General features: G+C 39.8%; 1 protein-coding gene and 2 long non-coding RNA genes across 9 annotated transcripts in view; 1 reads left to right on the top strand and 2 right to left on the bottom strand.

The window, feature by feature from the left end:
• The window catches only part of LOC138763295 (inter-alpha-trypsin inhibitor heavy chain H3-like), a 132540-nt gene extending 123394 nt beyond the window's left edge, over positions 1 to 9146 (bottom strand). For 4 of the 6 annotated variants that reach the window (XM_069937181.1, XM_069937182.1, XM_069937186.1 and 1 more), the window contains exons 1-4: positions 9030 to 9145; positions 8885 to 8941; positions 3020 to 3049; positions 2024 to 2190 (exon numbers count right to left, since the gene is read on the bottom strand). In XM_069937181.1, the coding sequence (XP_069793282.1) occupies positions 2024 to 2190; positions 3020 to 3049; positions 8885 to 8941; positions 9030 to 9125 (350 nt within the window). In that variant the 5' untranslated portion in view covers positions 9126 to 9145. Of the gene's footprint in view, positions 1 to 2023; positions 2191 to 3019; positions 3050 to 8884; positions 8942 to 9029 lie in introns of all 6 variants that reach the window. The other 2 variants (XM_069937183.1, XM_069937187.1) reach the window with 1 other exon arrangement.
• Positions 8336 to 27763, top strand: part of LOC138763302 (uncharacterized) — a 45686-nt gene continuing 26258 nt past the window's right edge. Inside the window, exons 1-2 of the long non-coding RNA XR_011357477.1 lie at positions 8336 to 8445; positions 16125 to 16196. This is a non-coding gene — a long non-coding RNA (uncharacterized lncRNA). The remainder of the gene's footprint in view (positions 8446 to 16124; positions 16197 to 27763) is intronic.
• Positions 12694 to 27697, bottom strand: LOC138763301 (uncharacterized). 2 transcript variants are annotated; one of them, XR_011357475.1, is made up of 4 exons: positions 27566 to 27697; positions 26810 to 26844; positions 13176 to 15985; positions 12694 to 12794 (listed from the first exon to the last, which is right to left on the bottom strand). It is a non-coding gene; the product is annotated as an uncharacterized lncRNA (long non-coding RNA). The 2 variants fall into 2 exon arrangements; XR_011357476.1 differs by having other exon boundaries at positions 13704 to 15985.

Below are 27763 nucleotides of genomic sequence, written 5' to 3'. Positions count from 1 at the left end.
TTCCTTCTCTCAAAAAATTAACTGGGGAGTTTATGTAGTTTTTAACAGGCTAAAATTTATATCCTGTCAGAAGCAATAATATGCTTTCAGTGATTGTATGCATCAAGCCTCACTCTTGTGCATCCAACCCCCAGAAAGGAGCAAAACAAACATTGGCTACCAAAGGTCTAGTGACCCATGACAGCTCTCACCTTCTAACAGAATGGAAAGGAGACGGCTTTGAAGGAGTTTCCCGAGGGGGTCTAGGTTGTCCAGTGCAAGTGTGTTCAAAACTTTCCTTCCATGAACTGCAGCAGCATTCCTGTTTATCCAGAGCCCACAAAACAAAGTTTCTAACTATGCCTGTGTGCTTTCCCACGGGCAGTGAGAATGCTGAATGACCAGAGGAACTGCTATAGGAACCTGAGATTCTCATAGTCTTGAAAAAATATCTATTTATTTATTTCTACTTATGAATATTTGTTCTGCATATGTATTGTTTGACTGTATGTGTGATATGTCTGGTTGTGCGACTGTGTGTTTGGAACTGAGGACCAGAGAAAACTGTTTCATCAAGTTGTACTTGTGCAATCAGATGACAATCAACTTGACTTGACATGATCCTTGCAATCTGCTGGGCCTGCTCAAGGCTTACTTTAAATGCCACTGAAATCCTGCAGATGTAATGGGAATCCAAATGACATAAGTGCATGAGGCTTTTGCCAGTTGCTCCCTCTGAGTTAGGATTGTAGAGGATCAGAATGGGGCAAGTTTCAAGCAGCTATGAAACCTAATGCTCAACTGCATCTGTTTTACTATTGTACTGATCCATAGGCCTCACTGAATCATCTCACAAAATCTCCACTACTTCCATTTCTCTTAACCGTTGGATTCACCTGAAACTGATTATTTCTTCCCCATGCTATTCCCTCAACAATTCACCAGAAATAAAATACTGAGAATAACTTCCAATAGGGAAATATAATGAAATTAAAATATTATATTAGAGAGATCAAGCAAGTCTATCTGAATTCTAGACTATTTGCTAGTAGATTTGGGATTTTCATTAATTTAGCAGTGAATTTTGTTTTTTTAAAAAACAGATTTACCATTTGCATCAAACATATGTTTCTTCATCTTGAACAATACATTACAACAGAAGCGATGTATAATACATAATTTTGTTTTTATCCCCCCTTCCCCCAAAAAGAAAGAAAAGAAAGGAAGAAATTAAAAATGGTGGATTTTTTTTAGAGATTACACAAATCAACACATTTATAACATATTAAAATATGTAAATTGTATATTTTAAATCAATTCTAATTGTTAAATTTCAATATATCTAATATTACTCCTAATGAATCATATATCTATTAAGAATCTCATATCTCTTACATCATCCAATTTAAATTCCATGTTAAATCAATTCTCTAAAGAAAAATAAAACATCAATGTAATCGATATAACTCTATTATTAAACATATATTTAATATTAATAGAACTCTCTCTATGACATTAAGGAATATAACACCACCACCCTCAATCATACAACATGTGACTCATTGCCACAAACAAGCCCTTAAACAGTGGCCGACAAACTTCCGTACCTTTCAGCTCCCAAATATTACATCAGAACAAAGTCTCTAATTTACTAGTTCATTGCAGCCAGCAGGAATAGTTTGCCCTCAAGCTAGCTAAATTATGATAGACTGTTATATATGGTGACAATAATTGACCTCTATTTATAAACATGCTATATTTTACAAAAAAATTAATTTGTTGAGGTTTTAATCGATCGAATTTTTAACTTTATACAACAAACTTGTATTTGAAGCTTTCAGACACTGCATGTTATGCTTTCACATAAAATATATAAAACTTTCTTGGTGTAAACATAGTTGTGAGGTTCTTCAGTGTTTTTAAAATCTCCTCAGATTAACCTTGACCACATTTTCTCAGCTTTGCTCCGTCTTAGAGTAGAGGACAATTGTCACCTCTTTTGCATTATTAGTAAATTGGATCGAATAATGTAGCTGATACGCACATGCTGAAGTTGGTGATGAAGGCTGTTTTAGGTAGCTCTATCTCAAAGAAGGCTTCCTTCGACACATTAGCTCGATTTGCCACTCGGCTAGTTATCACATTGTGAGCATATCGAGATGTTACTTTGGAATTGATCTTCATGCTGTAGATTTCAAGCTCTCTCAGAGGCTGAAAGAAATCAATGGGGAAATATTTCAATGAGAACTGACTGAGTTAACAAAATAACTAAAAAGATCAGTTGTATATCAGTGCACAGTTGCTCATGAGAACTTTAAAGTGGCATCTATCAGACTGAATCTAATAGATTGGCAGCCAATAATTATTGCACCCACCAATTAGTCCAACAGCAGATCATTGAACCCTAACCTTGACCCCATTGAGCAGAGAGGGCAGAGGCATGCTCAGTTTTAGCTCAGAGATGGCTGCTGTTCAAACAATACCATTTGTTTTGTGGAAAATATTGTCAGATAAATGAATATTTTACTTTATTTTAATGTGTTTAATTATTATCCAGCATTTTAAAGTGCTGAAAATGAATTTGTTTTTTCACAATTTAAATTTACTTGACATTTATATGTATTAATAGCTGCAAAGATTTAATCCATGAGCTGACAAAGGCAGTCAGTCAGGGCATTCGGGATAGGGTCTTAGGAAATTACCACAGAGCATACTTGTATTTGAAAGCCTGTGGTGCCTTGTCAGACACTTCTTGGGTACACATCAATTTGCCCTGCACATCAGAAAAATGCATGCAGGAGATAGCATGGGAAGCACCAATTAGGGTCCAGTTCAATCCAGCCCAACATTTAACTATCACAGAACTTGAATAGAGTCCACCGAAGAATGTTTATGAAAAAAAAATCAAAATTAATCTAAGTGGACTCTAATTCACAGAATGAAGCAACTTTAACAAAACTGGTAAAAATTATCACCCAACATTTTGTAAAGGAATCGAAACCCTTTCTGAAATAAGTAAGATTGGAGGAATCAAACCTACTTTTGCTCTGTGGTCCATTGTACTCCTCTTCTGTTTTCAGCCAAGAAAAAGATGAGAAACACATTAATGTTACAAGATGCCAATTTTACAAGCAAATAGAATTCTCTTTTATCCCAAAGAAAGAGACATTTGTCTTTAGAAAAGTAAAGTATGATACTGCCAAATTTTCAATACTGCCAAACCAATGGGACCTGTTAATTGGAGGAGCAGCACCCAATATTCCATCAAGGCCCTCTCCAACCGGATTGCATTAACATTGACCATCTCTGGTTTCTGTTAGGCCATCCCATTCTGCCTCTCTTCCCCATTCCTCTGTCTCTTTTCCTCCAACTCTCCACTCCCTTCCCTCTCCACTCACAGAGCCACCCCCCCTCACCCCTATTTATTGTTGTATCCTCCCTCCCTTGTGGGTCTGTGCTCCTCCCCCTGCCCTTCCCCCTCCCCCACCTTCTTATTCAGATGCCTGCCTACATTTTGATGAAGGTCTCAAGTCTGAAACGTTGGTTATGTATCTTTATCTTTGCTATGTAAAGTATACTGTTCGAACTTTGAGTTTCTTCACATTGTGTTTTTACTTCAGTCATGGTGCCTGCAGACTTTAGTGTTTCAATCTTGGCCATTTAAGAGTTCACCATATATTGTTTGTGGTAATGAAGACACCTATAAGCCAGAGCAGGTAAAGATGTTGGACTTCCTCATCTAGAGGACATTAGTAACCTGATGGGATTGGAGGGCAATAGAATATTTTTAGTATTGTTGTCATTACTAATGACCATCTTTTTTGAAAATTCCAAAGTTCAGGGTAAGTTTATTACCATAAGCATAATGAACTAAAATACACTGAACTTCCTGTTTGCTGAACCCAAACATTTATGTAAGATATACCAACTACAATAATAAAAAAAGTAACCACAGATGCACAACAGAGAAATAGGTTATAAACATTAAAGGTTAGATAAATAAATGCAGTAAAATCCCAATTATCCGGTGCCTATAGGGATCGCGGCTGCTGGATATGCAAATGTACCGGTTGACTGAGATTGACTCTTCCAAGGCCTAATTAATACACCTACATTAAGAATATACTGTTTAAAAGACAAAAGACGTTGCAAAATGTAAAGTAATCTGGGAAAAAAATCAGTATTGTAGTATTTAATTATGTAAAGTTAATTTTAATCAAGTAATTCCCGTACCTTACAAAATTTAAATTCAAACCCCATTTGCGAATGCTGTAACAGCAACGCTAACCATACCACCATCATAATTAACATCCTCTCCCAAGGTTACAGATAAAGCCTTACTAATATATTAATATTAATAAAGATTAATATATTAGGCAGGGATAGGAGACAGTTTGGGAGAGTCGCCCCAGCGGTGAGCAGCATCGGCCAGGCCTCCATCCTGGGTGCCACCATTTCATTCCAATGCTACTCTATTAAAATTTTAATCAAACAGCTGCTGAGAGCAGGGCTCGACTGGGGCATTCTGCTGGATGAAGGTTTGCTCCCATCTTCACCAAGGGAACCCAACTCTCCTCCATGCAAGTTTCCCAGTCAGGCCCCTGGTGCATATTTCTCATGCTGCCAACCCGGCCCAGCACCATGCAAGTGGCGACAGTGAATAGAATGCATGCACATTGAGGGGCATTGCTAGTTCAGTAGGGCAAATCTGTAGGTCTCTACATCACCTTTGTTGACCTCACCAAAGCCTTCGACACCGTGAGTAGGAAAGGGCTTTGGCAAATACTAGAGCGCCTCGGATGCCCCCCAAAGTTCCTCAACATGGTTATCCAACTGTGTTATCCAACACGAAAACCAACAAGGTCGGGTCAGATACAGCAATGAGCTCTCTGAACCCTTCTCCATTAACAATGGCGTGAAGCAAGGCTGCGTTCTCGCACCAACCCTCTTTTCAATCTTCTTCAGCATGATGCTGAAACAAGCCATGAAAGACCTCAACAATGAAGATGCTGTTTACATCCGGTACCGCACGGATGGCAGTCTCTTCAATCTGAGGCACCTGCAAGCTCACACCAAGACACAAGATCAACTTTTCCTTGAACTACTCTTTGCAGACGATGCCGCTTCAGTTGCCCATTCAGAGCCAGCTCTTCAGCGCTTGACGTCCTGTTTTGCGGAAACTGCCAAACTGTTTGGCTAGGAAGTCAGCCTGAAGAAAACTGAGGTCCTCCATCAGCCAGCTCCCCACCATGACTACCAGCCCCCCCATATCTCCATCGGGCACAAAACTCAAAACGGTCAACCAGTTTACCTATCTTGGCTGCACCATTTCATCGGATGCAAGGATCGACAACGAGATAGACAACAAACTCGCCAAGGCAAATAGTGCCTTTGGAAGACTACACAAAAGAGTCTGGAAAAACAACCAACTGAAAAACCTCACAAAAATTAGCGTATACAGAGCCGTTGACATACCCACACTCCTGTTCGGCTCTGAATCATGGGTCCTCTACCGGCATCACCTACGGCTCCTAGAACGCTTCCACCAGCGTTGTTTCCGCTCCATCCTCAACATTCATTGGAGTTACTTCATCACCAACATCGAAGTACTCGAGATGGCAGAGGCCGACAGCATCGAATCCACACTGCTGAAGATCCAACTGCGCTGGGTAGGTCACGTCTCCAGAATGGAGGACCATCGCCTTCCCAAGATCGTGTTATATGGCGAGCTCACCACTGGCCACCGAGACAGAGGTGCATCAAAGAAGAGGTACAATGTCTGCCTAAAGAAATCTCTTGGTGCCTGCCACATTGACCACCGCCAGTGGGTTGATATCGCCTCAAACCGTGCATCTTGGCACCTCACAGTTCAGCGGGCAGCAACCTCCTTTGAAGAAGACGGCAGAGCCCACCTCACTGACAAAAGACAAAGGAGGAAAAACCCAATACCCAACCCCAACCAATTTTCCCTTGCAACCGCTGCAACCGTGTCTGCCTGTCCCGCATCGGACTTGTCAGCCACAAATGAGCCTGCAGCTGACGTGGACATTACCCCTCCATAAATCTTCGTCCGCGAAGCCAAGCCAAAGAAGAAGGAGGACAAACCTGTGCACGTCCAACAAAGTTTCAGTGCTCCCCCACTGGTTCCATCTACCCAGTATTATTAATTTGAATTTTTAAAATTTATTTATATCCTCTTTTATTTTATTTTTGTTGGTTTCTGGTTGCTTGAATTTCAGATAATGGAGATTTTTCTGTGTTCACAATTGGAATTAGTACAAGAAAAAAAAGTGACTCTTCAAAAGACAGATCTTTTGGTGGTCCTGGGATAGTTTATGGTTCAAGTTAGAGTAGCTTGGTGAGGTTCAATAAGATGATAGCTGTTTGATTTAAAAACTGAACTTGAAACCACAGATTTCAGGTTCCTGTATGTCTGCCTGAAGGTAGCAGCATGAAGAGACCAAGACAAGTGTGATGGAGATCCCTTCTGGTTTCAGCAGCCCTCTTGAGGCACCGTCTCACATACTGTAGAAGCTTTAAAAGGTTGGGGCCCATGACTGACTTGATTAGGTTAGCTCCTTCAATCAGCTTTGATGGGCACTCAAGTTTCCAAACCAGGCCATGGTGCATCTAGTCTGTTTACTTTCCACAATACACCTGTAGAAGTTTGATAGAGAATTGAACGACATGCAAATCACCTTGAGTCTTGGTGTTGGTGTGCATTCTTCACAGTTGCCTTGATGTGCTGGCTCCAGGAGAAATCCTCTGATATGTGGATTCCTAGAAGTTTGAAGGTTCTAACCCTCTCCACCTCTGTCCTGTCAATGAAGAATGGTTCCTCAGTCTCCCTTTCCTAAAATCCATAATAAACTCCCAGTGGCAACTCATTTCACTTCCCCGCCCTGTTCCCATGCTGATGTGTCTGTCCACGGTCTTGTGTGCTGCCGGGCTGACACCGCCTGCAGATTGGAGAAACAGCACATTGTGTTCTGTCTGGGAGCCCTCCAGTCAGGAGGCATTGACATTGACTTCTGCAGTTTCCATTGCCCACCCACCTCCCATCTCTCTCCCTATTTCTGTCTCCTTTCCTCTTGTTCCTTGTCCTTGCCCTCTTTTTTTTTCCTTATCCCTCTGTCTCCTTTCCTCCAGCTCTGCATTCACAGAGCTACCCTTCCCCTGACCCCATTTCTCATCCCCTCCAGCTCTGCATTCACAGCTACCCCGCCCCTGATCCTGTTTTCTTGTCCCCTCTAGCTCTGCATTCACAGAGCTACCCCCTCCCTCTCCCCTGTTCTCTCCTCCCTTCCTATCCATGTCCATGTATGGCCTCCTGGCTGTTGGCCTGTGTTCTTCACCCCATCCTTAATCCTCTCCTCCCCCACCTTTTTATTCAGGTGCCTGCCTGCTTCTTGCTCATACCTTGAGGAAGGGCTCACACTTAAAATATTGTTTTTATATCTTTACTTCCTATAGATGCTGCGGAACCTGCTATGCTAATCCATCACTTCTGTGTATTTATCACAACAAACTCCTTTCAGATTATCAACTAAATTTAAATGCCACAGCTGCTATGATGGGATTTAAACTCTGGTCTCTATGTTGTTTTTCTAGGCCTTGGTATGATCAGAGAGCAAGACTGGTGATATTTCTTCAAAAAATAATTTTAAAACTCTCTAGCAATTAAAATAGCAGAAAATTAGCAATGTTAAATATATATAGAAAAATGGTGGGGGTACTTAAACCTCTAGATTATTAGTCTCAATCCTCTTTTAAATTGCAGCACCTGGGTAACCCTCCTGGGACCCAGGTGCAATTATTGGAAGCACCTTTTAAATTGCAGGGGGATTGACCGATTAAATTGCCAACCTAGTGATTTAAGGGGGATCCCTACTCCGCAATGACAAGTCACGCACTCACCGGAAGTACTGCCAGATGTTCGGCTGCTGGCTGCTTGGTGACGCACACATACAAGCACTGACATCACTGGAAATAGTGGATCGAACATTTACATTTTCAAATCACCTGTGGACGTGACCTAGGTAAGTTTAACTGGGTTCCCCAACGACCTCTGAGGTAGGTCAGGGACCCAGTTGAATTCAGATGGGGTTGACCAGGTCAGACCCTTTCTAACTGCTGCATAACTGGGACACTAACTGGGCAAATTGACCGGTTAACCCTATTTTACATGGCAGTTTGAAAGAGCCTAAAGATTCTGGTAGATTCATTTAACCAGTACCAATATAATAAATAATGATCTGCAGCATTCATCATAGGCTTTTAACAAACACTAATGGTAATATTAACTTTTAATCCTTTCCTGTAATAATCATCTTCTGTTCCTGACTGATGAAGAGGGGGAAAGTTTCGTCAGGAAGACACTGAAGTGGCTGATGGAAGTAAATCAGTTGTGGGTGTCCATCGTACAACAAATCTCTCTCTGAAAACTGACAAGAACCTTCCTGAACGGTAATCATTTACCTTTCAAGCACCAAAGCCTGGTGAACTTCATAAATGTTAAATTCTGTGCTTAGTTTAAGAATTGCCTGCAACCAGTGAACTTGGAGGAATTAGCCTTCCATGCTAATGGAACAAATTAGACCTTGTGTCGTATCTGTAAGATAACAAACTGACTCAAAGAATCATTTGGGGGATTTTTTTACTCTGGCTACAAACTCATTGAGAAAAAAATATTTGGATTGTGGATTTTCTGTCACGTTTTGGTGAGTGGCTTGAAGGTTAGAAAATACTTTCAATTAGAGTACTTTCAATTCATTGCTGGAGAAGAAAAGGTGATTGCTTGAAAGTAATGATTAAAGTTGAACCCTTTTATAGTTCCTTAGTGGAAACATCGCAAAGAGATTAAATAAAACAGAAATATCACAAGCAAAGATTTGCTGCGCTGTACCTTCAGTGTTCTTTGAGACAGCGGCAAACCCTTTGACCATGGCCTCACATCATCATTCTGCACAGATTAAAAGGAAATAGTTCAAACAACAATTTTAAAAATTAACAAAGTTGTTATTAAGACCTTGCTATAAATTGTAGATTACCTTATGGTGGTCAACTTCTGTTATTGTGAAATCAGAGGATATTAATGCAGGAATAGAAATTAATAAAAAATAGGACAACGTGGTCTTCATTTTCATCAAATCCCAATTGAATACTAAGACATGGATTTTATTCAACATTCTGTTAATAAATAACAGTGGCACTCACCTCATTCCTCCCTTTTCCAATGTGTTTCCCTGACAGACCATGTAATGTAAACAATATGCATTTTAAAAGCAAACAAAAATGTTAGGAAACTTTTGGAACCTGAGTAGTTCTAAGAACTATCTGTAAAAGAAGCTCAATAATGAACTTTAAGTAAATTAGTTATTTGGTCATCGAGTTCTGAAGGTCATCCTTTTGCCACTAAATAAGTTACTAACTATATATACTTATATATATATATATATATACATACACTGATAACAGCCTTGCAGAAATTTGTTTAAAAAAAAACTGATGCTGTTGTTAAAGGTTTTCCTCTGCTAGGATGTGTGGTCAGCAAAACATGCATCAGTTTTTTTCAAAGGAAAATGGCAGCCAGGGGTGGTACCAAGAGGTAATTCCATAAACCAGGAACTACTGCCTCTAACCATGGCAAGGTCCTGGTCTGGTAGCTTGGAAGATTGTCATGAGGTAGAGCAGCCTGCAGAAGAGTTTAAACTCGGGTTTCATTCATACCTAAATAAAGGCCAACCAGAAGCCCAAAATCCTACTGAAATTAATCAAAAAGACAGGATCCATTGTGACAGAATAGAGATATGTTTTTGGGAGATAAATTGGGGCAGGTTTTAGTGTATGTCACATACAAACACTTTAAAACAGATCTTATTTAAAATACTGGAGCTCTGCTCATGCTAGACGTGTCGGGGCCAACAGTCTTTGCAGAAAGAGTGCCCAAGATTGTTGTTTACAAAAAGGCAACAGATGAAAGAGCTTGTCAGAGCCATATTCTGTCTGGAGTGGAACTTGCAGTTCGAGGAGAGTCATGTGGTTTTGCAAGCAGAGAGAATAAAACAGGCTCTTCTGTTTGTGTGTGTGTGTGTGTGTGTGTGAGTGAGAGAGAGACACACACAGATCAGTTCTACAGTTTTACAATCAGCAGCAGCAACTGGAACTGGAACAGGACAAGCTGCCAAGCTTATGAAAACCCCATTTGGAAGACTGGTTGTGAGTGATTAGTTCAGCCAGTGGTTCATGCAAGAGGAGAGGACTGGCTGTCTAATGTTTCATTTGGAATAAGGGAAACAAAAAGGCACTCTGTGGTGACCTGTAAGAAAGAGATTATCATATGGAGAACCCTGAGGGGGAAAGTTTCATCAGCCTGACACTGAAGTGGCTAATGGAAGTAAATTAATTGTGAGTGTCCTAGAACAACAAATCTCTCTCTGAAAACTGACAAGAACCTTCTTGAGTGGTAACCATTTACCTTTCAAGCACCAAAGCCTGGTGAACTTTTTAAGTGTTAAATTCTGTGCACAGTTTAAGAATTGCCTGCAACCAGTGAACTTGGAGGAATGAGAAGTGAGATTGGACTGCGAACCAAAGAACGTTTCTGAACTTACACACAAATGTGCTTAGAATTAGAACGGGGTTAAGTTAGATTAGTAAAGTTAATAGTAATAAGTTAAAGTGTGATTCTGTTTTCATGTTTAAAGATAATTAAAAGCAACTTTTGTTTAAGTAACCAATAGTCTTGGTGAATATCTATTGCTGCTGGGTTTATGGTTCTCTGGGCTCGTAACACCCCACTTGTAACATCCTGCCATCCTGAAAGTGACCCATTAACTCCAACTCTTTGATTCCTGTCCGTCAACCAATTTTCTATCCATGTCAGAACCCTACCCCCAATACCATGCTCTTTGATTTTGCCTACTAATTTCCTATGGGACCTTATCAAATGCCTTCTGAAAGTTCATCACATCCACTGGCTCTCCCATGTCCACCCTCCTTGTCACATCCTTGAAAAAATTCAGAAGATTAGTCAAGCATGATTTTCCCTTCAAAAATCCATGCTGACTTGTAATAATACTGTTATTTCTGTCTAAGTGTTCTGCTATTTCTTCTTTTATAATAGACTCTAATATCTTCCCCACCACTGACGTCAGGGTAACCGGTGTGTAATTGCCCATTCTCTCCCTCCCTTCTTGAAAAGCAGCACAACACAGCGGAGCATATGACTAGCAGAGAAAGGATTGGACAAAGTCAACATGGATTTACAAAAGGTAAATCGTGCTTGACAAATCTATTGGAATTCTTTGAGATGGTGACAGATAAAATAGATGGGGGAGAACCAATGGATGTGGTGTACCCGGATTTCCAAAAGGCCTTCAATAAGGTCCTACATAAACGACTGGCATGCAAAATTAAGGCTCATGGGATTGGGGGCAAGGTATTGATGTGGATTGAGAACTGGCTGGCAGATAGAAGACAAAGAATTGGGATAAACGGCTCATTTTCTGAGTGGCAGGCAGTGACCAGTGGGGTGCCACAGGGATCTGTACTGAGACCCCAGCTGTTCACAATTTACATTAATGATCTGGATGAGGGGATTGGATGTAATATCTCCAAATTTGCAGATGACACAAAGCTAGGAGGGGTTGTGTGCACTGAAGAGGGGGGTCAGGAAGCTCCAGTGTGATTTGGATAAATTGGGGGACTGGGCAGATACATGGCAAATGTGGATAAATGTGAGGTTATACACTTTGGTAATACAAACCGGAGGGCAGATTACTATTTGAATGGCAATAGATTGGGAGATGGGGAAGTGCAGAGAGACCAAGGGGTTCTTGTGCACCAGTCACTGAAGGCGAGCATGCAGGTACAGCAGGTAGTTAAAAAGGCAAATGGTATGTTGGCCTTCATATCAAGAGAGTTTGAGTATAGGAACAAGGATACCTTACTACAGCTGTACAGAGCCTTGGTGAGACCACACCTGGAGTATTGTGTGCAGTTTTGGTCACCTTATCTGAGGAAGGATGTTCTTGCAATGGAGGGAGTGCAAAGGCGATTCACCAGGCTGATACCTGGAATGGCAGGAATGACTTATGAGGAAAGATTGCGGAATTTGGGATTGTACTTGCTGGAGTTTAGAAGATTGAGAGGGGATCTCATAGAGACATATAAAATTCTGGCAGGACTGGACAGAATGGATGCAGATGGGATGTTTCCAATGATGGGGAGGTCCAGAACCCAGGGCCATGGTTCGAGGATAATAAGCAAACCATTTAGAACCGAGATGAGGAGGAATTTCTTTACCCAGACGGTGGTGAATCTGTGGAATTCATTGCCACAGAGAGCAGAATAGGCAGGTTCATTGAATATATTTAAGAGGGAATTAGATATATTTCTTCAATATAAGGGAATTAGGGATTATGGAGAGAAGGCGGGGACTGAACTTTAAGATCAGCCATGATCTCATTGAATTGCGGAGCAGGCTCGAAGGGCCGAATGACCTACTCCTGCTCCTATGTTTCTATGTTTCTATGAGCCACCCTCCAATCCACAGGGACCTCTCCTAAATCTATAGAACATTGGAAAATGTTGACTAATGCATCCACAATTTCAAGAGCAACCTCCCTAAACATCCTGGGATGCAGCCCATCAGGCCCTAGGGACTTATCAACTTTCAGTCCTTTCAAGTTACTCAAGACCACTTACTTCTGAATTTGGATTTCCATCAATTCCTCCATTACTGTTGAAATTTCTATCAATTCATTCAATACCGCAGGACCTCTTCCCCCATTTGATCTTTATCTGTATCTTCCCTGAAGACAGATCCAAATTATCAGTTAAACTCGTCAGCTATTTCCTTGCTTCCCTTAATAATTTCACCCATTTCTGTTTTTAAGGGCTCAATTTTGGTCCTTCCTAATTTTACTATCCCCTTTAATGTTACTTGCTAATTTACTGTCGTACCTCATTTTTACCTCCCGTATAGCTTTCTGAGTTATCTTCTGTTGCTCTTTGAAGATTTCCCAATCCTCTAGCTTCCCACTCCTCTTTGCTATATTATACTTTCTCTCCTTGGTCTTGATACTCTTCTTGACTTCCTTTGTCAGCCACGGTTGCCCTTTGCTCGCCCTATAACCTTTCTTCCTCTTTGGAATGAACTGGTTCTGTACCTTCTGAAAAATGCCCAGAAATACCTGCCATTTTTGTTCCACTGTTCTCCCAGTCAGGGTATCATTCCATTGTATTTTGGCGAGCTCATCCCTCATGGCTGCATAATCCCCTTTATTCAACTTTAATACTGATACTTCTGTCTTTCTTTCCTTCTCCCTTTCAAACTACAAATTAGAACTCACCGTATTAATGGTCAAATATCAAATCCACATCATTACACAACACCAAATCCAGATTTGTCTTCCCCCTGGTGGGGTCCATCACGAGCTGCTCTAAGAATGTATCCTGGAGACATTCTATAAACTCATTTTCTTGCAGTCCCGCACCAGCTAGATTTTCCCAGTCAACCTGCATCCCTGAAATCCCCCATAACAACTGTATCATTTCCATTCTGACATGCCAATCTTTATTTTTTTTAATTTAAAAAAAAATCAATGTAGTGGTGTCCCCCACTATGGACTGGGTGTGGTCTAAGCCACTAGCGGCAGACGACTTCGGAAGTTTCAGAGTCATCCACCCCCTCCCCCCAGCCGATCATCAAAGAGAAATACAAAATTAAGACAGTCGGCCCATAGACTCCATGCCGCCAACAGCTGGATCTTCTCCTTCAATCTCGATCAATGGCTGTACTTCGGAACCTTCTTTCCATTCCCATTCTTCTTTAGGGATAGCTGCAACTTCGACTGCTTCTGCAACTCAAAACTTGTTGGATTATTTGGCAAAGAATTAGCAAAAGTTAAAGCATCACTCTCATTCGCAAAAAATTGAGCTTGGAAATTTCCATAGAACACTTTCAGTATTGCCGGATATCTGAAAGCAAATCTATACCCCTTCTTCCACAGCACCGCCTTCGCAGGATTAAATTCCTTAAGTCTCCTTATAACATCTTGACTCAAATCGGCATAGGAAAAAAAAACTCTATTGCCTTGGATCATCAAAGGGCCCTGATTTTGACAAGCTTTCTGTACTGCAAGACGTAAAATCATCTCACGATCCTGATAGTGTAAGCAACGAATAAGAATTGCCCTAGGGGGTTGGTCTGGAAAGGGTTTTCTCTTTATTGCTCTATGTTCTTGATCTAATTCCAATCCTTCTGGAAATGCTTCTTTCCCCAACTTTTCCGGGATCCATTTCTGAAAAAAATTTCACTGGATCCGTTCCTTCTATATCTTCCAGTAAACCTACTATTTTGACATTATTACGCTGACTTTGATTTTCCAGTGAGTCAATTTTATTCAAAACCTCTCGCTTCTGTATGCCCAACCAGTTCAACATAATCCATCCTCTCAGTATATCTCTCCACCTTGTCATTACAATCACGAAATGCCCATTTAATTTCTTTAAATTCATCTTGCACCGTATCTACTGCTCTCAAACATTTATTAACATCCATTTTGATTGCAGACACTTCTTCATATATATTAGCCATTTTTCCTCTCAACTCAGCAAATTGGGTCTTATTATCTAAAAAACCTTGAGTTACTTGTCCAGCCATATTATCCATTCTTCTCATAAAATCTAGACTCGAGGTGTTGGGAAAGTGGGCAACTGCCACGGGAGGGAAGAAAAACACCAGGATAGGAAAAACACCCCTGTGGCTATTCCTCTCAGCAACAGCTATATTGTATTGGATGCTGTTGAAGGGGATGATCTGACAGAGGATGGCCACAGTGACCAGGTCACTGGCACTGAGCCTGGTGCTGTGGTGCAGAAGGGAAGGAAGAGGAATGCAGTGGTCATAGGGGACTCCATTGTCAGGGGAACAGACAAGGGATTCTGTGAGCCTGATAGATGGCCAGAAAAGCACCCTTTTATTCCCATCCTTTGTCTCCTGCCAGTCAGCTCCTGTAATTTTCTATCCATGCTAGTACCTTTCCCATAATACTCTGAGCTCCTATCGCTTTAAGCAGCCTCATGTGCGACATCAAAGTCCTTCCAAAAATCCAAGTAAACAACATCCACTGACTCCTTTTTCTATCTTGCTTGTTACTTCATAAAATTTCAACAGATTTGTCAGTCAAGATCTCCCCTGAAGGAAACCATGATGACTTCGGCCTAATTTATATCAAGCTTTCAAGTTCCCGGAAACCTCATTCATCATAATGTTGCCCAACAGTTACTTTGACTACACCTCTTCACACTGTCTCCTGCAAGGATTTTCTCACTATTCCTCCATTTTTGTCACAAAGTAACACTCTCCCCTTTCTCGATCTCTTTGTCTCCATCTTGGGAGCCAAACTCTCGGCAGTCATTTTCTACAAACCCATCAACTTTCAATGTTACCTTAACTACACCTCTTCACACTCTGTCCCCTGTAAGAATTCCTTTCTCACAATTCCTCTGTCTCCATCACAATATCCTGATGAACATATGAGACCAGGTTAATTAGGAAACTTCAAGAATATAAGTGGGTGGGAAATAGCTAGCATTAAAAAATACACAATTTGCAACAAATAAACATGTTTAAGGAACAAACAAATGGCAGAAATTAAAGACATTAAATCTAAAAAGGTAGGTGTTCTATTATTGAACAAAAAAAGTCCATGCAATTGATAAAGAAAAGGAAAATGGAGTGTAAAACAAAGGCAAGCGATAAACATGCAATAAGGTTTCTGTAGGTTTACAGAATGTTTGTGACAAAGTTATATTTTTCCTTTATTTTCCCTTGCACCATAATGTTTGGCACATTTGGCTTCACAGGTGTTTTTGAGTACTTGGGTATGATTAATTGCTTCATTGGTGCAGGTTTAAAAGAGCTCGGCTTGCTTCTAAGCTTTTGACCACCTTTAGAGTCTGTAGTTGCCATTTTTCCACATGAGGACCCATTACAAGGCTGAAAACAAGAATAAAACAGTAAAAGGCAATGCCCAAACCTCAGGATTGCTAACATCAACTGTTTGGAACGTCATTAAGTAAAACAAGCATACTGGTGAGCTCAGTGGTTGTAAAATGTTCTTTTGGATCTTGACTAGGGACCATGGGGACAAGCTGCGAGCGAGGGGTGAGCAAGCAGGTTCCACGCAGATGAATCCATAGCAGGATTGGTAAGTGCTCTTTTGGATCTCTCCATTGGCCAATTTGTTCTAGCCAATAAAAAGAGAGGAAGCTCAAGCTGAGCTGCCAGTGAGGGGTGGCCAGTGGAGAGCAGGACTAAAAGGCTTTGGCTCACAAGGCTTTGGCGAGCAGAGGCTGAGGACGAGTCTGATTCCAATAAGGTAAGACCTTTGATGGGGGATGTCACATGATACCGTGAGGAGCAGTACGCACCCTAATGACTCCTGTGGGATTAATTTAAAAAGTGCATATTAAGAAAAGTTTTTTTCTATAAAAACTATTTTAAAGTTAATATAAGGTGATTAACAGAAGAAAGGAGACGTCACCTAAATTAAAACCTACTAAAAATCAGAAAAGAAGAAAGAAGCTGGACCTTCCTTAACAACAAAGCAAGCCGCTGAAGTTCTCGCTGGATCTGCTGGTGTGGACCCTGACGAGGGACTTTCCTCCGGAGCCTTTGAGGCGGGAACCCTTAAAGATGGCACCGGGGGAAAAACTAAAACTGCACCACGCATGCACGATAAGTCGGACTCATACGATACAGTAGAAAGAAAGTAGGAAAAATGCAAGGTCTCTTAAAGGGTCAGTCCAGCATTTCAACATCTGAACAAGAAGGAGATACATCTCCAGTGGAAGAGGCTTCTGAAGAATATGAGAGTGAAGAAGAAATGTCAAGTTCAAAAGAGGAGCAGACTAGAGGCAAGAAAAATATTTTTTAAAAGGAAATAAATAAGATTGAGATAGAGATAGATGAACTTCAAATAAAAATTAATTTGTCTTTGGAAAATTATTTTAAATTGTTGTCTGAAGAATTGAAGCGAGTTGAAAACAGATTTGACAGTTAAAGGTGATAAATGACGTCTCACAGAGAGTTGACAAGTTGGAAAGTAAGATTCAAGATGAGAGGAGTAGTGTATTGATGAGCGGTCTGATATATCTGAAGACACGACAACTGGTTTGATTTCGATGAATGAAAAACTATTGGAAAAATTTGATATTCTGGAAAATTATAGCAGAAGAAACAGTGTTAAAATAGTAAGGATGCCTGAAGGTAAAGAAGGTGAAGATGTGATCCATTTTTTTCAAGAATGGATACTGAAGATATTTGGAAAGGAACACTTTGAAGACAAGATTCTAATCGAAAGAGCCCATAGAACTCTGAGACCAAAGCCAGGTTCGAGCCAGAGACCCCGATCTATCCTGGTTAGATTATTGAAAACCAGGATAGAGAGAAGCTTCTAAGTTTGGTGAAGAGAAGAGCTAAAGAATATTGACCTTTGAACTATGAAGGGGATAAGATTTTTTTTATCCAGACTTGAGTCAAGTTCTATTAAAGAAAAGGAGGGAATTTAATCCAGTTAAGAAAGTCTTATATGATAAAGGTTATAGATTGGTCTTGCATTATCCAGCTACTTTGAAAATATTTGTTCCAGATAAACAGAATGTTTTTTTACAAATTGTGTTCAAGCTGAAGAATATGCTCAGAGTTTGTCTAAAATTCACGTAACAGAAGGTTCTGTTGCAATTAATTTAATGTATAGGGAGAGGTGGTTTTACCCCCCCCTCTCTTTTTGTTCTTTCTTCTCTTTGATGGATGGAATTGTTCTTTAGATTAAAAGTTTTGTTTTCCCCGAGGGCATCAGGGAAATGTTAGGTTGATTTATGACAGCCGCATGTGTTTTCTTGGCTTGGTCATGACCCGTAAAATGAAGGGAGGTAGTGCTGGTTTCGTCTAGCACTTGGGGAGGGATTCTGTTTTGTTTTGTTTTTTCTTTTAGTAATAAAGTATATTGTATTTAGTTTGAATAATCTGAATTTTTTGGATTGCAGACGATGACATTCAGGAACAAATTAATTTGTGGGAATTCTTCCTGGATAGGAGTGATAAAAAGGAATTTTATAAATTTTATAAATAAGGACAATGAATAAAGTCATTAAGGTTATGAGTTTTAATATTAATGGGACAATGAAAAAAAGAAAATTCTGTCTTATATCAAGAAATTGGGAGTAGAAATTATTTTTCTACTAGAGACTCATTTAACTGAAAAAGAACACTTAAATTTAAAAAGAGATTGGTTAGATCAAGTAGTTTATTCTTCATTTAATTCTAAGACTAGAGGAGTAGCAATTTTATTTAAGAAAAATCTGCCAGTTAGGGTTGAAAATGTGATTATGGACCTGACAGGTAAATATATAATGGTAAATATTTTCAGAGGAAAACACTTTGTTAAATATATATACATCAAATATAGATGATGAAACATTTATACCAGATACTTTTTTGAATTTGGTGGACATTCATGAAAATATTTTAGTAGGAGGTGATTTCAATTTTTGTTTGACTCCTTTATTAGATAGATCATCAAGAATAACAGTTAAATCTAAAGCAGCTAAAGCTTTGTTATATTTAATGAAGGATTTAAATTTAATTGATATATGGAGAATGAAATATCCTAAAAGTAGAGATTATTCTTTTTATTCCAATAGATTTGATATATACTCTAGAATTGATTTTTTTTTGTTGCTTTTGGCTCAAAATCAATCAAGAGTTTTGAACATTGGAGGGTGATATCACACCGATGGAGTAGTGGCTGAAGAAGAACAGCCCTCCACAGAGAAAAGAAAAAACAAAGCTGGACAGAATAGAAGGCTAAAGAAAGATAAAGAAACCAAGAAAACCCAAGAGATGGCACCAAAAAAGGAAAAGACCAGAAAGAAAGATAAAGAAGAAGGCAGGAAAACAGCAGAAAGAAAAGAGGTTGGCCCTACCTTAAAAAAGAATATCCTATCCCCGAAGCTGTTAGATGCCAAGCTGGGCAATGGCCCTCCCCAGAATAAACTACAAAAATGGCTCACTGAGCTACAAAAAGAGATGCAACCGTGCTTGCGCGATTCTTCACGCATGCACGGTGCACATAACAAAAAAGACACTGATGGGAGGGGAGCCCAGCAATAGGACAAAATGGAATGGACAGAAAGAGTCAGACAGATGACATCGTGGCAAGAAGAGGTGAATAGAAGACATGAGAAGGAGTTAGAGAGAGAAGAAAAAGAAAAAGATAAAGACTTACACGGAAAAGAAGAAGGTAAAAAAGATAAACAGTTAATATTTCAATGAACAAATGAAGACATTAAAAGACATTTTAACAACAGAATTTAACACAATAAAAATAAAAATGGAAAAAGCCAAAGATAGAATGCAAAAACTAGAGCTGGCATAGCATATATAGGAAAAAGAACAGATGAAGTGAAAGAATGTCAGGCAGCTGTGAACTGAAAGAAAAGCTGAAAGATAGAATCAAAGAAATTAAAGAAATACAAGATCTGTTAATTTTAAAAATTGATGTGTTGGAGAATTATAGAAAACAAAACAATATAAAAATAGTAGGCATGCAAGAAGGTGTAGAAAGGTCAAACATGAAGGGATTCATAAAAAGATGGATTCCACAAGTCTTGGAAACAGAAGAACTACAAGACAAATTAGAAATTGAAAGAGCACATGGAACATTGGCACGAAAGCCTTATTCAAACCAAAAACCATGTTCCATAATAATAAAGTGACTAAGACACACAAAGAGAGAAAAAAATATTAGAGCAGACAAAGGATAAAGTAAAAGAAAATAAACAACCACTGGAATATAAAGGAGAAAAAACATTTTTCTATCCAGACATTAGTTTTGAGCTCATAAAGAAATGGAAAGAGTTCAACTTGACAAAACAGACATTGTGGAAGAAAGGCTATAATTTTATACTACGACATCCAGCAGTATTAAAAGTATTCATTCCTGAGGAAAGAAATAAACTGTTTTCAGACCCAAAAAATGTCCAACACTTTGCAGAACAATTGCCGAACAGACAACGAAATGAGAAGTACTAAAAAAAAGACTACCTAAACAATGTATAGAAATAAGATGTAAAGATAATAATGTAAATATAAAGTTTAAAAAAGATAAGAAAAAAAGTCGGGGGGGGGGAAAGAGCTTTGTTATATTTTTGGAAAACGTATAATCTTTCTCTGGGGGGGCAGCTGGAGAGAGAAGAAGAACTGCTACTGCAAAATCTGTTGATGCTTGCAGTTATTACCGCAACCCAAATAGATAAGGGAGTTGTGGGGGGCGTGGCAAGATGGCATAAGGAACAGACGTGCCTTCCAGTCCTCTCCTGATTGTGAGTTATTGTTTTGTTTATAAGTGCCCGTTAAAATTATTTAAAAAGTTTATAAATAGTAAGAGGTGCTGAATTAATATCTAATGGTACATTTGCTAAAAAAAAAGTAAAAGAAAACGCCAACAGATTGCTAAAAAATTACATCTCCCGAAATTATCTGAGCCTACCTGTTTACAAGAAGCCAGGACTCAGCGTGGAATGGATCCAGGAGAAGAAGTGCAGGATTCGGCATTGGAACTTCGTACTGTACCGGTAGGGCTCTTTAAAGATGACGCCCGGCAGCCTTTGGAACAAAGGGCTGGCCGGGCGCGTGTATTTCAAATAACGCCCGCTGTGAGCGCTGTTGCTGAGAGTTTGACAGCTGAATCAGCTGGGACGCCACCAGCTGGAGAGTTAAAGAGCCGACCTCCGATTGATATAGCGGTGGCGCTGCGAAATGCACCACCAGTTATGACAGTTTCCCAGGTTTAGATATAATGAAGGCTTTTGATGAGATATGGCTTAAAGATAACCCTGACTATCAGCCTCCTGATATTGCTGAGGGGGCTGTGGCAGGGGTTTCTACACGGAGCCATACTGCAAGAAAGGCTGTTAAACCAAGGGAAGGGACAGAAGATCCTTTGGTCTCAGAAACAGCAGGATCCTACTATGTCTGAATCTACCTTTGCTGATATGCTTATCAAGACTCTTGAATTTATGTTATATTCTTCAATGAAACAGCTAGGTAATTCTATGACCCAGGTCTATTCCAAGCTTAATACATTGGTAGATATTAACACTCAACAGATGGCTGACAATGGAGCTTTTAAACTTGAAACTAATGAAAAACTTGATATGTGTGATCAAGGTTTAGTTGTCGTACAAGATCAATTGCAAGATGTAAACAAAACAATTGAAATATTGCAGATTCAGAATAAAAATTTAGCAAAAAAGGTTGATTATTTGGAGAATCAATGTAGACGGAGCAACGTAAAAATTGTTGGTTTGCCAGAAGACATAGAAGGGCCAGATCCAAGAAAATTTTTTACTGAATGGATTCCACGAGTGTTAGGACAAGACAAGTTCCCTGAAGGTTTAATATTGGAACGTGCTCATAGAGCAGGGGTGTCAAACTCAAATTCACGGAGGGCCAAAATTAAAAACTTGGACTAAGTCGAGGGCCGAACTAAATATTTATTGAAAATTTTCAACAACATCTGCATGTTTTCTCTTCTTTCAACATCGCCATAACCAGCCAAGATATATGCCGACACAGGACGTGGAGTGTTATCGATGTGGAAACCGAGGTCACTTTGGAAAAGACCCATATTGCCCGGCCAAAGGCAAAGTTAGCAGAAAGTGCGGAGGTAAAGACCACTTTGCAAAGAAGTGCAAAAGCAAGTCCAATGCAGACCAGAAGGGGAAGAGCACAGCTTCCAAAGGCAAAGCTTGGGGGAAAGGAAAGTATCCTGGAAAGAAAGACACTATCCACCATATAGACGGTGACCCAGAAAGTGACGATGATGATGATAACCAGGATGGACAGAGTTGTTACCAATTTACGTTGAATAAAGTGCATCATGAGAAGGTCCCAGTGATCATTGGTGGAGTGACGGTGCAGGTCATTGTAGACTCAGGCAGTGACAGTAATGTGATTGATCGACATCTATGGGAGAAGTTGAAAAGGAAAAAAGATCATTTGTACCTCAAAGAAGTGTTCCAAGAAACTGTATCCATACACAGCAACCAAGCCATTGCAGACCATTGGATGTTTTACTGCAACTGTTGAAGCTGGAGATAAGTACACCGAAGCAGAGTTTATGGTCATAGAAGAGAGGGGAGAACCATTGCTGAGTAGAAGCACAGCGCAAGACCTGGCAATACTTCATATTGGAGCGTGTCAATTCAATTCAGTCATACGAGGATATGAAGCAAGAATTCCCCGCAGTCTTCCAAGGAGTAGGAAAGCTGAAAGGTCGACAATTGAAGCTAGCGGTAGATGAAACGGTCAAACCCAAGGCACAACCAATGCGCCGAACTCCGTTTGGACTTCGTGGGAAAGTCGAAGCCAAAATTAAAGAATTGATGGAACAAGACATTATTGAACCGGTGGAACATTCGACACAATGGGTCAGTCCCGTAGTGATTGTGCCCAAACCAAAGGGTGACATAAGACTATGTGTTGACATGAGAATGGCCAATGAAGCTATAATTAGAGAACGACACCCTATACCAACAGTGGAGGAAATACTTCAAGAACTAACTACCAGCAAGGTATTCTCAAAAATTGATCTGAAATGGGGCTATCATCAATTAGAGCTGGATCCAGGTTCCCGAGATGTAACAACATTTGTGACTCACTGTGGATTGTATCATTACAAGAGACTATCATTTGGAATTAATGCAGCTTCGGAGATCTACCAGTATGAAATCCATCGAGTGATTCAAGGCATTCCTGGAGTTGCCAACATTTCTGACGACATCATAGTCCATGCACCAACGAAGGAAGAGCATGACAAACGGTTGAGGCGTGTACTATCTAGACTACAGGAGGCAGGCCTTACCGTGAATGGAAACAAGTGCCAGTTCGGTGTGTCAGAAATGGACTTCATGGGACACAGACTTACATGGGAAGGACTAAACCCTGCAGAGGCCACGGTGAAAGCTATTGCAGAGGCACATGCACCTCAGAACGCAACAGAGGTGAGGAGTTTCGTGGGATTGGTCAATTTTTGTGCAAAGTTCATTCCTAATTTCGCTACAGTGGCAGAACCACTAAGGAAACTAACCAGGAAAGGTGTACCATTTCATTTTGGATCTGAGCAGAAGAAAGCGTTCACAGCGCTGAAGCAAAGCCTGACAGATGCAAAAACTCTTGGATATTACGATCCGGCGGCATCAACCAAAGTCATAGCGGATGCCAGCCCGGTTGGTTTAGGAGCCGTGTTGGTCCAGCTGCATGATGGAGGACCAAGAATCATTGCCTATGCCAGCAGATCGTTATCAGATGTGGAAAGAAGATACTCTCAGACAGAGAAAGAAGCACTCGGACTTGTATGGGCCTGTGAGAGGTTCCATGCATATTTATACAGCATTGAATTTGAACTCATCACAGATGATAAGCCATTAGAGGTGATCTATGCACCTAGATCCAAACCATGTGCCAGAATAGAGAGATGGGTACTCGGACTACAACCCTACAAATATAAAGTAATCCACATTGCAGGGAAAACAAACATTGCAGATCCGCTGTCCAGATTGGTGAAGGATGGTGGTCCACAATCCAAGTCAGAATTGGGAACAGAAACAGAGAGCTTTGTATGCTTCGTAGCTATTCAGTCGACACCGAAAGCTGTGACGACGAAGGAGGTCGAGAGAGAATCCGAACGTGATCCAGAACTCAGGGAAGTAAGAGAATGCATGCAGAGTGGACAATGGGACAAGTGTACTCGCAAGGCTTACATTCCCATTAGAGACGAACTTTGTTGCATCGGACAGTGTGTATTGAGAGGTTGCAGATTGGTGATACCGCAAAGATTGAGACCGAAGATTGTATCCTTAGCGCATGCAGGACACCTAGGTATTGTTGGTACCAAGCAAAACCTCAGGACCAAGGTATGGTGGCCAGATTGTGATAAATATGCAGAGAAATTTGTTAAAACTTGTCACGGATGTCAAATCACAAGTAGGAGTAATCCGCCAGAACCGATCCGGAGTACGCAACTCCCGACAGGACCATGGATCGACGTAGCTGTTGATTTTCTTGGACCTTTACCGACGGGTGAATCAATTATGGTAGTGGTAGATTACTACAGCAGATACTATGAGTACATGGTGTTGAAGTCCACAACCACTGAAAAAACAATACAAGCGTTAGCAGCGATATTTGCGAGATATGGATTACCTGTTACATTATACTCTGACAATGGTCCACAATTCATTTCAGAGACATTTGCGGAATACATGAGGACCACAGGTATCCACCATCATAAAGTAACTCCGAAATGGTCGCAAGCCAACGGAGAAGTAGAGAGACAAAATCAGTCCATTGAAAAACGATTGAGGATTGCACACGCAGAAGGACAAAATTGGCGAGAAGCATTGCTATCTTATGTGGCTGTCTATCGAGCAACGCCTCATTCAACCACTGGGAAAAGTCCTGTAGAAGCATTTTTTGGGAGAAAAATCCGCACAAAAATGCCAGAAATAAAGGAAATCCGAGACGACCAGGAGATGAGGGACCACGATGCTGAAAAGAAAGGTGCAGCAAAGCTGTACACAGATTCGGAACGTGGAGCCAAGTACTCAGACATCATGCCAGGAGATAATGTTCTAGTGAGGCATGAAACTGGTGGTAAGCTAGACACACCTTATTACCATCAACCCTATACTGTCGTATCCAGAAGTGGCAGTATGGTGACAGTCAAGTCTCCGACTGGAGTCCTGTATAAGAGAAATGTCTCAGGTGTAAAAAGGTACCAGTCCAGAGATACATCTGGTGAAGAGGTTGAAAGGCCAATACGAGATGCTGAAACTGAGAGACCTGATGATGTTCCAGAGGCAGTTACCAGCACTCCTAATGAAGTGACTAGAGCGCCAGAAACACCCGAAGCCGTGGCGAGCAGTATTTCCGACGCTGAAAGTGAACAACTGAGAAGCGACGACAATATCGCAGGCAGGCCGAAACGAAACCGGAAAGTGCCCAAACGATACGAAGACTTTGTGCCATAGTTTTAATAAGAACTTTGGGACAGTATTTCAATCTTATATCATAAAGTGCATGTATGAGTGCTGTAGGAAGTAAATTTTATGTAGTTGAGTTATAGTATTACCATTAGTTACGATGTTTGTAGGTTTCCAAGGGATATTGGTAAGTGAAGGTAAAGTTTATTTCTGATTAAAGGAGGGATGTCATCATAATGAATATGTATGAGATGTACCGGAAGTCACGTGGTAGGAGAGAGAGAGATAAGAACACAAGCAGGAGAACAAAGGAAACGGGAAAATAAAAAGACACTGAGAAGTTTACCTGATAAAACTTGTGTTTAATGTTTTATTAACTTCACATTTTGGGCCACAAATGTGACAAGAACATAGTACATTGAAGAGAGACTGGGTAGGGCATGTAGTGGCATCATCATACAATTCAAAATCCAGGGGAGTAGCTATATTAGTTAAAAAAAAATTGCCAATCAATATAAAGGAAATGGTAACAGATCCAACAGGCAGATATGTAATGACAAAGTGCCAGATTTATTCAGAATTTTGGAAGTTACTAAACATCTATGCACCTAACAAAGAAGATCAGGAATTTATGCAAAACATCTTCCTAAAGATAGCAGATACACAGGGACCTATCTTGCTAGGAGGGGATTTCAACTTCAACCTGGACCTAATGATAGACAAAACTGGGAAGACAATTAACAATAAAAACAAAATAACTAAATTTATACTAAAAGCCATGCAGGATATGAAACTAATTGATATTTGGAGGAAGCAACACACAAAAGAGAGAGAATATTTATACTACTTGAATAGACATAAGACCTACTCAAGAATAGACATGTTTTTGTTGTTGGCATAGATCCAAGGGAGGGTTAAAAAGACAGAATATAAAGCAAGATTATTATCTGATCACTTCTCCCTTGTTATTAACAATCGAAATTGAGAATGTCCCACCAAAGATGGAGACTAAACCGTACACTGTTAAAAAGACAAGATTTCAAAGAATATATTGAACAGCAAATTAAAATATACTTTGAGATAAATATGAAGTCAGTAAAAGATAAATTCATTTTATGGGACACAATGAAGGCCTTTATTAGAGGACAAATAATTAGATATATGACTAAAATTAAAAAGGAGTATAACTGGGAAGTAGAACAGTTGGAAAAAGAGATAACAATTATAGAAAAGGAATTAGCGAAAAGGGGAGATACAGAGAAAAAGAGAGAACTGGCAGAGAAAAAATTAAAATATGAAACACTACAAACATATAGAGTAGAGAAAAATATAATGAAAACAAATCAAAAATATTATGAACTGGGAGAAAAACCCCACAAAATATTGGCCTGGCAACTTAAAACAGAACAAGCTAAAATAACCATTCTAGCGACAAGAAAAGATGATAAACAGATCACATATAATCCATTGGAGATTAATGAAAATTTTAAAAAATTCTATAAACAATTATACCAAACTGAAAATATATGAAAAAATTACAAAATTGACAAATTTTTATGTAATATTGAACTATCACATCTACCAATAAACAAAAAAAATAAAATGACAGAATGTTTTAAGACTGAAGAAATACAGGATATATTAATGAAACTACCAAACCATAAAACACCAGGTGAAGATGGATTCCCTATAGAGTTTTATAAAGTTTTTAGGAATCTATTAACCCCTCCCCTCCTAGAAGTAATGAATCAGGTGGAAGAGACTCAAAACTTACCAGAATCATGTAAAACAGCAATAATCACAGTAATTCTGAAAGAGGGAAGGACCCGTTATTGCCAAAATCATACAGACCAATATCATTATTGAATACAGATAATAAATTAATAGCAAAATTACTAGCAAACAGGCTGAATAACTGTGTATGGAAACTAGTAAGGCAAGATCAAACTGGATTTGTTAAAAAAAAGACAGGCAGCTGATAATGTTTGTAAACTTATCAATTTAATTCATACAGCGCAAATAAATAAAGCACCAGCAGTAGCTGTTACGTTAGATGCAGAGAAACCCTTTGACAAGGTAGAGTGGAATTATTTGTTTAAAGTGTTACAGAAATTTAAACTACTGGAAAAATTTATTAACTGGATTAGAGCATTATATAATGGACCATTAGCAAAGGTAATAATAAATGGATATGCATCAGATCACTTTAAATTAAGCAGGTCAACTAGACAGGGATGCCCATTATCCCCTTTACTGTTCGCTTTGGTTATTGAACCACTGGCGGAGTTGATAAGGAAGGAAACTTTGATAAAAGTAATACAAATAAAAGAGAAAGAATATAAAATCAGCCTATTTGCATACGACATCAGACTATGTTTAACAGAACCAATTAAGTCAATTAAAAAAAAAACTATATAAGAAACTTGAAGAGTATGGAGAGAAATCAGGGTACAAGATTAATACAAATAAAATGGCAACCACAGTCGAATAGATAACAACTTAAAACATTTATACAAATTAAACTATGAACCTGTGGCGGCACACTCTCTCATGGTGAACCGGCCCCGTGTGTAATGCCATGTGGCGGGGCAGCCATGGGAAGATGGTGCTGTCAGGGTTTCTCCCTGCCTCAAGTCTCCTGTCCAGTGCACCCTTGGGGCTGCGATTATGATGTCACAATGCATGAGCTGACAGCTCACACTGCCCTTAAAGGGGCATGCGCTGAATT

The sequence above is a fragment of the Narcine bancroftii genome, chromosome 5 (genome assembly GCF_036971445.1).
Source record: "Narcine bancroftii isolate sNarBan1 chromosome 5, sNarBan1.hap1, whole genome shotgun sequence".
NCBI classification, from domain to species: Eukaryota; Metazoa; Chordata; class Chondrichthyes; order Torpediniformes; family Narcinidae; genus Narcine; species Narcine bancroftii.
This window is presented reverse-complemented; position numbering and strand designations above follow the sequence as displayed.